This window comes from Xyrauchen texanus, chromosome 37 (assembly GCF_025860055.1).
Source record: "Xyrauchen texanus isolate HMW12.3.18 chromosome 37, RBS_HiC_50CHRs, whole genome shotgun sequence".
In the NCBI taxonomy this organism is placed as follows: domain Eukaryota; kingdom Metazoa; phylum Chordata; class Actinopteri; order Cypriniformes; family Catostomidae; genus Xyrauchen; species Xyrauchen texanus.
This window is the reverse complement of record NC_068312.1, coordinates 29,433,359-29,446,822: the sequence shown is the minus strand read 5'-3', so window position 1 is coordinate 29,446,822 and position 13,464 is coordinate 29,433,359. Positions and strand designations below refer to the sequence as shown.

Here is a 13,464-nt window from a genome sequence, read left to right as displayed (position 1 = left end):
TATTGAACATATGTTTGTAGAAGTAGGAGTCTAAATCTGAAAAATAAAATGTAAAAATAGTGATTTGTCATATTGAACTGGTGTTTGTAGAGGTAATAGTATAAATATGACAATTAAAATGTAAAAATACTATAGTGAATTTAAATTTTGAACACATGGGTTTGTGTAAGTAGCATGTCTAAATATGAATTTACATGTTTTTATGTTTTTTTTTTACATGCACATACTGCACATACTGCAAATACTGTATACTTGTATTGCACTAAATTGTAATACACTATACCAAGGCTTTGAAAAACGAATACGTCTTTTAAATACTTTTTCTATGACAGTATGCTCTGTGCATCCGCGGTTGAAAAATATATGGAGTAGCTTAAATGTAGCAAGCTACTTTGGCATGTAGCTTGTAGTGCAACTTACTACTTTTGCTGTAGCTTTTAGCTTAGCTTAACACATTTTTCGGTTGAGTAGTTTGTAGCTTAGCTTGCTAAATTTTTTTTGAGTAGGTTGCCTCTCACTGGTTCTATTTTTGGTATCTCATAATAGTCTAAATACACATACATAATAGATCTAAAAATGAAACACATTTTGAGATTATATGCCTCTTATTCTTTCTCCCTCTCACCTTCTTAGGTTTCAGATTGTTCACCAGAGTCCACAGACTCATGTCCAGTGTCCTGCATGGAACCATTTACGGTCCACAGGCTTTCTTGCCGGCCCATCCAGCTGCCTCCTCTGGCATTCAGGCAGGCTGTGCAGTACTACTGTGAGAGGAAACCAGAGACTGAGACATCACAACCTCGACCCACCAGCCTCTCGCTGAAAGCGCCACCTCTCATAGCCATCACCTCTGTAGACACAAGCAGGTAATCAGCTGGGCCTTTTGTAGTGACTCAGTCTTTCAGACATTTGCGCTGTAATTTAATAGTTATTAATATTTATGTTAATTAAGGACATTTTTGTCCATTTTGAGTGATATGCCTTGTATTTTTAAATCACTCAGACTCAAAAAGGAACCTTTTAATTTCAGTGATGTAATTAATATTGGGCACAGAGTGTCTTACAGGAAATTTAAATAAGCAGTTGCCAGAGACCGGTTGCACCAGCTCTGTGCAGCTGAATAAATTTGAAGGCTGTTTATTGGATCAATACAGGTAAACATCATATTATGCAACTATGCATTACTTTGTGGAGAGTTTACGACCTACTAGGCTTGCCTTAAGAACAGGTGGTGCAACCAAATTAAGCACTGACTTAGTTACAAACTAACTAGTAGTTACTAAGCCCTTTGTGTGTCCGAAGTTACGTGAGAACTTACGCACAGCTGGTGCAACCCTACCCAGATCTAGGCTTGAATATGTCTCTTTATAGTTTATTGCCTCTTGCTTTAAAGAAAAGATAGTCAGCTTTAGTCAGAGTAAGATACATTTTCATGTTTGTTGTTACTAAGATAAACCCTATTTGTGTGGGCTTGTATACATCATTATTTTAATAAGGACAGTTAGTTATTCTTGTAATGAATTTGCACCAATATACAATTTTATTGTACACACAGCCTTTGACATCAAGAACAAATAATATGAGGAGTGTTTTATTTCCTCAAAAAACAACAAAAAAAAAACTGATAAGCCTATTTATTTACCTATCCTAACTGTGCATGATGGTTAGTTGCGTATATTTTATTATTTGCATTTAGCATTGATTTTGTTGTTTTATCTGCTGTCCACGATCATTCTGGTCCCATGTAAAACATGTTTCCCTGTTCCCTTTCAAGATTACATTTTTGTCTCCACTGATGGTGAAGTTTTGGGTTGGGGTTTGGGTTAAGGCATAATTTCCCAAATTTTTTTCTGCCACGGCACACTTTTTGTGACTAAAAAATTCTACAGCACACCACTATCCCACATAGGCTAACCATCGACAATATTTTTCCTTTTCAAGAATTTGTCCATGTTTTCTGTCCGTCTTAGTAGCGTGTTTACTTAATGTTTTAAATTCGGCTATGCAAAAAAAAACAAGTCACATTCAGTGCTTGTGTTAGACTTGCTCATCGTCCATCATTTAGACAGACAGGATTGTAAAAATTCTGTCGTAATTTATTGTTACCCGTCATTTTAATTTTCATATTTTAATGGCTTTTATTTTCGTTCACATTTTCATTTTTAATCATGAACTTCCAGGACGAGCCTATAACAGATTATGCATTTATTTATTTATTACAACAGTGACACCACACAAAGCAGATTCATATCCCCCGCGAGTGACAACAGAGGCCACTAAAACACGACATATGAACAACACAATATAATTATTTTTTTTTTATATGAAGAAAACACATCCGCTTTGACTTAAACTGGGTGCTCGCCTGTGCATAATCAAATGCATCAAGGGAGACAGATGTGCAGGCAGTTGTCCTTAGATTTTGCGTCTTTGTCTCGGACAGATGAGTTCTCGTGGCAGTTTTAATTTGGTTCTGGAGGCTGAACCCAGCGTCAAGCACCACATTGCCCTCCACATGCCAAGAGTTGCAGAAAGCATCACGGGGCGTTTTTACTTGTTTTCCACGTAAAAAAGCAAGAGGTGTGCACAATAAACATTGAGAACATGTATTTGGAAGAGAGAAAAAAAAGCTTGCAGTTGCTTTGATAGCAGAAAGTAATGAAAGGACTTGTTTATGTTTAGGTCTAAGTGTTTTCTTGGTGAATTTTAATTAGTTCAATAACTAGGGTCTCTGATATTCGTAAACGATAAGGTAATATTTAATTAAAAGAAATTATGAGACATTCAATGTCTCTTCACAAATTTGGACAGTTTTTAAATATTTGTTGTTGCTTAACTCTCAAAGACATTATTGGTGAAGCAAAAACATGTGTGTGAAAAACACTTTGGGGTAAAGTGGCGTCACTTTATAGACTTCAATGTATTCTGAAAAACACTTAACGCCTATAAATATCAGTTACTTTTGCACGTTTTGTTCTTCACAATCACAAAAGTGAATGATTATGGTTTGAAAAAGGTGAATTTCTCAGAAAGGTGTCCCTAAAAATCCCTGAAATTATTATTATTTTTCTTTTCATGCATTTATTTATTTTGTGGGATTTAATAATTTTCCATGGCACATCTGATGATCTTTCACGACACACTAGTGTGCCTCGGCACAATGGTTTGGAAACATTGGGTTTAGGGGTATGGTTAATAAAATATGCAGTCCTGTTGACTGTATTAAATAAATTACAACTTAACTCACTGCACATCTCGCTTTTGGCACCACCACTTTTGCCCATACGTTTAACAACACTTTCAGCTCCGGCCACTGGTGGCAGTAGTTCAAATTTCAGTAAACAGACCGATTTTACCTGAAGAACTTTCAACCTACTGTTGCCAAATCCACAGAGAGATAAGTCTGGTTGAGAAGCTCTGCTTTAAAATACTAAAAGTGACTAAAAATTGTCAGAAAAAATTTACAGAGCTTAGAAAACCAACGATTTTATCACAAGTTTTTCCTTGGCCTTGTAGCCTCATGAAGTTTGATGTAACGCAGTGTACCAGTTCAATGTTCCAAAGAATAGATAAAATACAAATGAAGCACACATAATAAAAACAACTCAATCATGTACAGCAACTCATTTTCATTTTAATCATCTCAAACAAAAGATGATTGCCTGTATAGCTGACTAGCGATTGAGTATCTGTCAATCAATTGCTCAGTGATATGCAACATCAGCTCCCGACTACTGCACATGGAGTTGACACACAAGAGGTTTGTTTTTCCCATCTGATTATGGGAACATATTTCATATTTCATACATATGTCCCAGGTGGCTTTGGCTTCCAACTGTGTGGACTGGAAATTTCCAAACTCCTTACCTAATGTGAACTGCAAAAAGATACAAGTACAAAACTGCATCGCAATGTAATTAGTTTAATAAGTTTTGGTAAAGAGGTTCTTTTCATTTTTTCAGATGGTTCAAAGCAGGACATATCTGACATTAGGTTGGCATTATTTTGGAAACATCCTATGTACTGTACACCACTCTAAGCATTTGTGTCTTGACAAGCACCATTTTCTTTTCTGTACTGACATATTGGACATACTGAATCTCCTTTTAATAAACTTTATTTTACATCTAAGCCTTAAACCTGATTTTCTACTTGCTATCATTAGTCAGATGTATGTGGTAGTAGGGGGAGGGACAATTTCATTCAACAAAGCATTTAATTGGACAAAATGAATGAGTGCAAGTTGAGTCATCAATATTTACGATTCGTTTTCCTTGCTAAAAATCTTATTTATGGAGTACATTAGCATATAGATGACCTCAAAGCTAACAGACATGGACTAAATGCCCACAAAATTCTAATTATGATTTCACAGGGACTTTAAATATGTTACACAGTTGAATGTTCAATTGCATCTTCAGCTCTGAATATGGCAGCGACTTGATTGTGTGTATGCATCATTTTCCCTATGTTATGCCAGATGAGAGGCTGTAATTCACAAGGTCATGCATCCCTCTTTACAATTCAGTGAATATTCTAATATGCAGACAGTGTTTAAATTGTCTCAATTCTTCTTCCCCCTGTTACCTCTAATAAAAGGAGCACCCTTTATCGCAATAACCCTCTATTACACACACTTATCTTTGAATTGCCTTCCTGTCAGTCCTGTGTCAGATGCAGGACAGTCATTTGGTTTCAGTGCCTGAACTGATGGTTGAGTCACACCGTATTTTATTGAAAATCAATCAGAGATTAAAGAGAAAAGGGCCAAGGAACAGATTTGCTGTCAAAAGCATTTTCATGCTTTTAACTTCAGAATTCTGTCTGGTTGTTTAGTGATTATCATTTGGGCAAGTTGAACTGACACCTAAAGATTGCTGTCGGCACAACTCAGCTCATGTGATGAAACCTGAGACAGTGTAGGATGATCCGGCAGGGTGTTCAGAGAGGTCGGCATAAGCTTACATTTCAATAAGCACAAAGTTCCCATAAAAAGACAGACAAGAATTAGAACAGAATAGAATATTCAACAAATCAGTAGAATCACTGAATCAACCTGAATACATTAGGTGAAAAACAATAAACTAATTTGAAGGGTTAGAGCCAGTAGAAATAGCTTCTTAAGGCATAATGGCAGGTTACCACTTTTTACTGTGTAAAATAGAATAGAATAAAAAATAAACCTAAAAATGTGCTTCATGTGGTAACATAAATTAGCTGACTTGATTCAAGTCAAAAATATAATTCAGGGGGCCTGGGTAGCTCCCAGCCTTGGAGTCGCAAGTTTGAATCCAGGGTGTGCTAAGTGACTCCAGCCAGGTCTCCTAAGTAAGCAAAATTAGCCTAGTTGCTACGGAGGGTAGAGTCACATGGGGTAACCTCCTTGTGGTCGCTATAATGTGGTTCTTGCTCTCATTAGGGCGCTTGGTGAGTTGTGCATGGATGCCGCAGAGAATGGTGTGAAGCCTCCACACGTGCTATGTGTCCGCGGTAACGCGCTCAACAAGCCACGTGATAAGATGCGTCTCAGACGTGGAGGTAACTGAGATTCATCCTCTGCCACCCAGATTGAGGCGAGTCACTACGCCACCACGAGGACTTGGAGTGCATTGAGAATTGGGGAGAAAATTAAAAATTAAAAAAAATGTGTGTATGTGTATATATATATATATATATATATATATACACACACACACACACACACACTGAGTCAACCTGAATACATTGGATACAGCAGTACATAATGAAATTGAATAGAATTGAAAAAACTGAACAAAAATATTAACCTAATATCTGCTTCCTGTGGTTACATTTAAATTAACTGGTTTGATTCAAGTCAAAAATATAATTTGACATCACTGAATACATTGGTTACAGCAGTATAGAATAGAATGTATGTACATCAGTGCGATATTGATGTGAAAGAATGCAATGAAGTAGTTGTTTGATTTTTCTCTCTCATTATAATCTGACTGGTAAGTATGCTATAAAAAATGTGTAGTAAGTTGACCTAAAAATGTGCTTCATATGATAACATCGAAATGAACTGGATTCATTCAAGTCGAAAATCTAATTAAATTTGACTAAATCAAACTCACTACTTTAGGTAACATAGATCAGGTAGAAATCGCTCTTTAAGTTACTAATTGCATGTTACTTTTGTTTTTCAAAGTTATCTTTAGCATTTGGCATATAGCTATAAGGACATTAGACTCCTCCCCCCGGGCTGTCAGTCAACCTGAGGCGAATAAATATTGATCTCTCCTCTCCTGGGCTTCACTTCTGTGAAGTGGAGGTGAAAGTGCGCTTACCTGCATTTTCCGTCCGGACGAAGCGCGAGACTAGGATGCTTTTATCTTGTGTGTGGACCGAGAAGATTCGCTGCTTTATTTCATAAGCAATTCACAAGACATGCGCATATACCTTAGGAGTTTTGTGTTTTTATGGACACTATGAAAGAAGCAGTTATGCCATCAGACGATGGATATGCTAAGTGGATATAATGGGACAATACAGTATGCTGAATATAAATATTATTCTTCATATGCTGTATGTAAAAGACGTAAAATACGTAAAACATACATGTGTTGTATGTTATATGTAGAATATTAGCGTTTTTCTAGTAGTAAGGCACTTTGTATCCCGGTTCATGATGGATGTTGTCCAAGTTCCGGAAAATTCTACTGAACTCAAGTTGCAATAACTATCAATTCAAAAAAATATTATTTTTTTTGCGATTCGATAGAACTGTATGCAATAATGGACGCCGGCGCCGAGGTGTCAACGCTTGTTTCTCCCAGTACTGATGGAAATGCTCCCAAACATCTCTGGAGGCAACAGAACCCGGTTCCTCTTCAGCTTCAGCATTCTTTCGGACCGCGTAAGAACCACCGCGTGAGACAGAGGGGCTTTTCCGACACCGAGAAGTACCTCAAACCTAGGACCATGGACCGGACGTATGCCGTGGACACCGGTAACCGTCCCGGTTTGAAAAAATCCAGAATGTCATGGCCATCGTCATTTCAAGGACTTAAACGGTGAGAACAGAATTTTAGACGTAATGTTAAAGTTAACAATCCCTTTTGATGCTTGTTAGATGAAAATGCAGATATGAATATGCTACTTTTTATGCGTTTTACAATAATATTAACTTAATTTTTCAACTGAGCGACAGTGCCTGTTTGGTCCTCTGTATTTTAGATCTGCACATTCCAAATCGAAACTATTATATGATAATATTGGGCGCAATATTTGCCTGATTTACCTCAATAATAATTTCAAAAAAGGATGTCTTAAAGGGATCGTTCACCCGAAAATTAAAATGCTTTTATTTTGTCTGCGAAACACAAAATGAGAATGTAAGAATCTTTACACAACTCTTTTCCGTAAAACAACATCACGAACTAACAATGAACAATAATTTTGCAGCATTAATTAATCCTGGTAAATGTTCATTTCAACATATCCAAATACATTTTACAATTAAAAGTTGTACATGTTAATGTAATGCACTAATAACTAACATGAACTAACCATGAAAAATGTTATGTTAATGAAATTAACATTAACAAAGATTTATAAATGCTGTTAAAAATATATTGTTTAGTTTGTTTATTGTTTGTTCATGATACCTAATGCATTAACTATTGTTAAGGAATGAAACCTTACCAAGTGTTACCAAAGCGAATATTTTACTTGGAATGTAACACATTAGTTATGTGAACTACTTTAATGGTAGGTTTTAAAATGTTTTTATTTCTTTGTTATTTTCTTTTTACCTTTTTTGGTTTGACAGATGTAGTCACTCTGAACTGTCATTGAACGAAAAAAAAATAAAAATGCATGGAGACTCTAAAAATGCCAAAATTCTCCTTTTGTTTTCCATTGTACAAATAAGAGCATATGGGTTTAGAATGACATGAGGATGAGTAAATAATTATAGATTTTTTTTTATTTTTATAAACTATTCCTTTAAACGTTATAGTCAAAGAACATGCAAATATTGAATAAAGTTAGTGGTCTTAACCAGTGATGTTGAAGCAGAACTCTCAGCAACGCTTTTCCCAGCAGTGAATGAATATGTAAATAAACCAGATGGGCAGGCATTTTAAGGAAAACTGGTTGTGCATATACAAAATCGATTGTAGTAATGAACAGACAAATGAAACGGATGATTTCTGTCAGGGGTGTGAGAGAGACAGGACTCAAGAGCAGAGATAACAGAGTTTAGTCAGATTTATTAATCAACACAAGTTCTTTTCAAACAAACAAAGCTCAGGCAACGGTCTCCCCCAAACACGGGCAGAGACAAGGAATCCTCCTCCAAGGGTATGGGCAGCAATAAAGGCAAAGGTGATCTAGAGGGAAACCTCACCTCTAGGGACAGGCCACCAACAAACACATGAGGCCACTCCAACTACACAAAAGAGCACAGTTAACATAGACAATACCTTCACGTTTGACAGTACAAACACAACAATGATCCGACATCGGACATGAAACATGAGGTGATTGAAATAAGAGGAACAAACAAGAGGCAGTTGTTGCTCACAATTGAAGGTTGTAATGATCAGCGTTACCATGGAAACAATCAGGGTTCCAATGAAAACGCTAATTTGGCACACCAGTGGCACCTGAAACACATAAGGGCAAAACGTAAACACGCTTTGAAAAAAACAGACAGGAAACGATGGTGCCACGGTCCTCATCAGTTGAAACACCCCACCTGGCAAGGTGCCAGGACCGTGACATCACCTGAGGACATACTGCGGCAACTCGCACACTGTGATAGCCCACCGCACATGCCCACACAAAGCATGAATACAAAACACAAGACAGACAGAGGACGATGATGTCATGGTCCTCATCAGACAAAACCTAACCTGACTGGTTGACAGGGCCATGACATCACCAGCACCACTTCGATCCCAAACAACCGGACCACGCGCTCACACAAGGGGGTAATACAAAACACTAAGGCAGGCCGATACTGCCATGGTCCCGTTAGGCAGAAACCCATCCTGACAAGGTGACCGGACCGTGTCAAAATTCAGCAGAACCACATGGTGACACTTCAGATTTGGAACAATATGTGAAATATAAATAATTTGAATTATAAACGTCTATTACTAGTACAGATAAATAATCAAATGGGCAAGCAAAAAGCCAAATGTGTTAGGCAATTATAATCAATATTTCTAATTAACCCAGAGCATGAGGCATGACATGTCCTAATGACTTCGTGCATAGTACATGTCTTTTGCTCTCTGAAGAACCCTCCAGAGAACTGCCATCCTTTACAGCTCTCTCTTCATTTACTGAATGAGAAATAAGAGTGTTCACACCCATCACAGACTAATTCATTGCACACTGAACTCCACACATTCCCATACGGTCCCTGTTGGAGTGGTACTTGGCAAAAGGAGACTGGCGGTTCAAATGTTCCCTGAAGGAACTAGAGTGTTTATCAGAGAGCCTTAGTTACAGGCAGCTCTATGCAGATACCCTTGAATAAGCTAATTATAGACCGTAAGTCACAGATTTGGAATCTTTTGGTCAGAGTCATGAATTGTGTTTCGTTTTGTCCTGAGAGCTCATCAGTTGTACATTAGTGATGTAATCTCACGTTGACGCTTTGATGATTAGAGGAGTAGTACAAGTAAATGTCTCATCAATCACTTTGACAGACAATTTAGATTTCGTATATCCCTGACTTTACACTTTTTTGACCTTGATCTCATGGACTTCCTGTAAACCTTTTTACCCCTCAAAAACCTCTCTTACTCTCTCTCTCTCTCTCTCTCTCTCTCTCTCACTCTCTCTCTTCCTCTCTCTTTCCTCCCTCCCTCCCTCCCTCAAATCAATTGTATATTTTATTATTTAATGAAAAACATTTTTGTGGGCAAAACAACTACAAAAATAAGTTGTTCTTTATTCATGACGTCAGTGTTGTTCAGTATAAACAAGAATGAGGGGGGGACAAGCCATGCAAACCTACTTTCTATCATTATGCCAATAATTGCTTCGTAAGTCCATTTAAATCCATTTTCTCATTACTGGAGATGGGTTTCCTATGAGTCTCTTGAAGAGGATGAAATTCAACCCTCCCTTTTAGACACATTTATTCCACGACCAGACTGTATGACTCACTTTGAAATGTTATCACAATGATAACTTCCAGTGCAACCGCACTCCTTTGCATTGAGTTGTCTCAGCTGAGCAAATCGGTCACTAAATTTGCAGAATGACAATTTAAGAAAATACATGAGAACATTCCTTACAGTGAGTTTACCCTACCCTAAATCTAATAATCAGTGGAGTAAAGATTTAACTTTGAAGCTTAAATGCAATGTGAATCACGCTCAACATTGTTTAAGTGAACAAGATTGTTTCCTGGTTTATGACAAATTCAATATTCAAACCTATTATAGGTGCACTCAGTAATTTTTTTCCTCATTAAAAAAGTTTTACTCCTAAAGAAATGAATAGTAATTTTGAAACATATTTATAAAATCATGAGCTTTTACATGAGATGAGGACTCTAGTCATATCAGTAACCTTATTAAAGCTGTTTAATTCTACATGGGGCAGGAGTGCCCTCATGGGAGCGGCCATGCTAGAATCACATGACCAGCTGAATACTACACGCTTAATCTCAGTAACCATTTTGTTTTTGGACACTTACACTCTTGGATTATATTGACCATGGCTGATTGTGAATAGTGAATGTCTACAATGGCATCTGTAACTAAAAACTATTGATTTTGAATGATGCTGCATACACACCACTAAGTGTGTTAAGTCCAAGATTACATTTACATTTACATTTATGCATTTATGCATTTGGCAGACACTTTTATCCAAAGCGACTTACAGTGCACTTATTACAGGGACAATCCCCCCGGAGCAACTTGGAGTTAAGTGCCTTGCTCAAGGGCCCAACAGTGGCATCTTGGTGGTGCTGGGGCTTTAACCCCCAACCTTCTGGTCAGTAACCCTGAGCCTCAACCACTGAGCCACCACTGCCCCACACAAACAAACAAAAAGTTGATGACACAAACAAAAAGTTACTGAGTGCACCTTAAACAGCAGATTTATATCAAGCAGTTGAGCAACGTGACAAACTCTCCAATTACAAATGAATGCCACTCACTGCAGGTTTATACTGTTTTAGCCCCAGCAGTTCAGCGCGAGCTTACTGACCAACATACTCTCACAGCGAAATTGTAAGGATTCTTACGACTTTTCTAAAAATTTGGCTAATTTGTATGATATCGTACAACTGCACTTTAAATCAGTTACATTTCTAAGTTTAAATTCATAGCTTATTGTCACTATGGCGTTTCTTAACTTAAAGGAATAGTTTTTATAAGAGAAACTTGCACAGGCCACAGACCAAGCGCTGTTCACCAACCAAAACAGTCCAAAACAATTTCAAACAATTTCAAACATGATGTCAGAGGATTTTGTTTTGAGAAGAGGAGAGGAGATGGAGTTGACACGCTTCCTGCCTCCTCCATGTGTGACCTTACCAACAAGCTTACGTCATCCCTCTCATGAGCACCTGTCACAGAGATGTACAGAAGTGAACATTTGTAGTTACAAAATATATAAGTATTGTTTTGTTTCTAAAAATAATCAATCGTTTGGGTTCAGAATAATTTATGTGTCGACTGGAGTCGTGTGGATTATTTTGATACACCCTAAATATGCATTTTGGACCTTCAAAATGTTTTTGTACATTTCACTTGCATTGTTTAAAGGAGGAGGCCTGAAATTAAATCCAATTTTTTTTTAATTCTGTTTAGATTAAGAAAGAAACTCAGATACATCTTGGATAGCCTGAGGGTGCGTACATTTTAATTTTAATTTGTGGGTGAATTATTCCTTTAAGAAATATACAGTATAGGGGCATCACTGCGGCATGTTTATTGTGTTTATATAGAATATTCCAGACATCAAGACCTACCCCTAACCTTCCCTTACAAAAATTAACCATATTTTTACTACATTAACCATATTATCACCATGGTATCTTGTATAAAATCATTGTAACCACAAAATTAAACATGATTATTAACACCATATTACTGTAGTAACACTATGGATAATTGCATTATAATTATGGCTTTTGCCAAAAAAAATTATTACTGTAACATTACTATAGTAAAACCATGGTTAATTTTACCCATACCAAGCCTTTCTCTTTATTATCTGATTTAGATAAATTGTAATAGATGAAATAGATAACTGTGGTGACCTGCTACTTTTTCAGTTGTTTTGACATGTTTGAAGAACTGCGTGAGAAGCTTCTATTTTAAATTATGACTGAACCATTCGTCAAAGCTGTCTGTGTGCACTGTGATGAAGAACTCAAACAGGCTTGTAAGATCCCATTACTGGACAAACCACTGGGTGCAATTCCAGGTACTGATTGTTGCGATGGTACATGGAATACACCTGGAATGTGAACATGTTCACTGCCCTGCTGTGTGTGTGTTTGTGTGTTTGTGTGTGTGTGTAAGTACTGTTACATTAGACCTCTAGGTCAGCAGAGTTCATCCTAATGGATGGGGTTATTAACAAAGAGCGCTGCAAGTTCAGTTAGTTGTGACACATTAGAATGTATAGTCTGACTTGCTAATGATTTCGGATAAGGAAGATGTGTCATGGGGAGATGAACTCGTGCACACCTCTGAGAGTTGTTTCAGGATATATGTTTTTAAAGAGATTGTTCACCCAAAAATAAAATTCACCCTTATATTGCTCCAAACCTGTTTGACTTTCTTTTTTCTGTGGAACACAATAGGAGTCTGTTGAATGTCCAAGCTTCTCTCTTTTATACAATGAAAGTGAATGGTGACCAGGAACTGCCAAGGTCCAATAAGGACAGAAAGCACCATAATAGTAGTCTACACAAATCATGTGCAATATTTCAAGTCTTCTAAAAAACAAACTTAAGCATTGTGTGAGGAAAACACAGAAATTGTATCTGCTATTCACTGATAATCCTCTCCTCTGCCTAAGGTTTCAAATGTAATTCACATTTGCATGTATTCAAATATGGTGCATCAAAACATGTCACACCAGTTCATGTATGTTATAACTGATTGTAGTAAGCCAAATTTGAACATGCACATATTCAATTTGGGGAAGATTTTCTGTGAATAATAACTTACATTTCAGTCTGTTCCTCACACACAGCCATAATATGCCTTCAGAAGACTTGATTTAGATGTTTTTGTTAACTGTCTCTTAGTGACATCTTTATAGTGCAAATTAGGGATGCACCGATACAATTTTTTCTCTTCTGATATCGAAAATCTCAGTATGGGCCGATACCAGTGTTGTTCTTTGCTTAATCAGTTTAAAATATCTTTACATTATTGTATGGAACTAATTGGGAGTACTCTTTAATATGTAAAGAAACACAAACCTCTAACTACACATTATTTCAAGATAAAT

General features: G+C 37.0%; 1 protein-coding gene across 2 annotated transcripts in view; it reads left to right on the top strand.

The window, feature by feature from the left end:
• LOC127630898 (cAMP-specific 3',5'-cyclic phosphodiesterase 4D-like) overlaps nucleotides 1-13,464 on the top strand; it is a 199,725-nt gene that overhangs the window by 6,989 nt on the left and 179,272 nt on the right. The window contains exon 2 of one of the 2 annotated variants that reach the window (XM_052108751.1): nucleotides 634-866. In XM_052108751.1, coding sequence (XP_051964711.1) covers nucleotides 634-866 — 233 coding nt within the window. Of the gene's footprint in view, nucleotides 1-633; nucleotides 867-6,396; nucleotides 7,038-13,464 lie in introns of those variants that run through there. The other variant, XM_052108749.1, reaches the window with a different exon arrangement.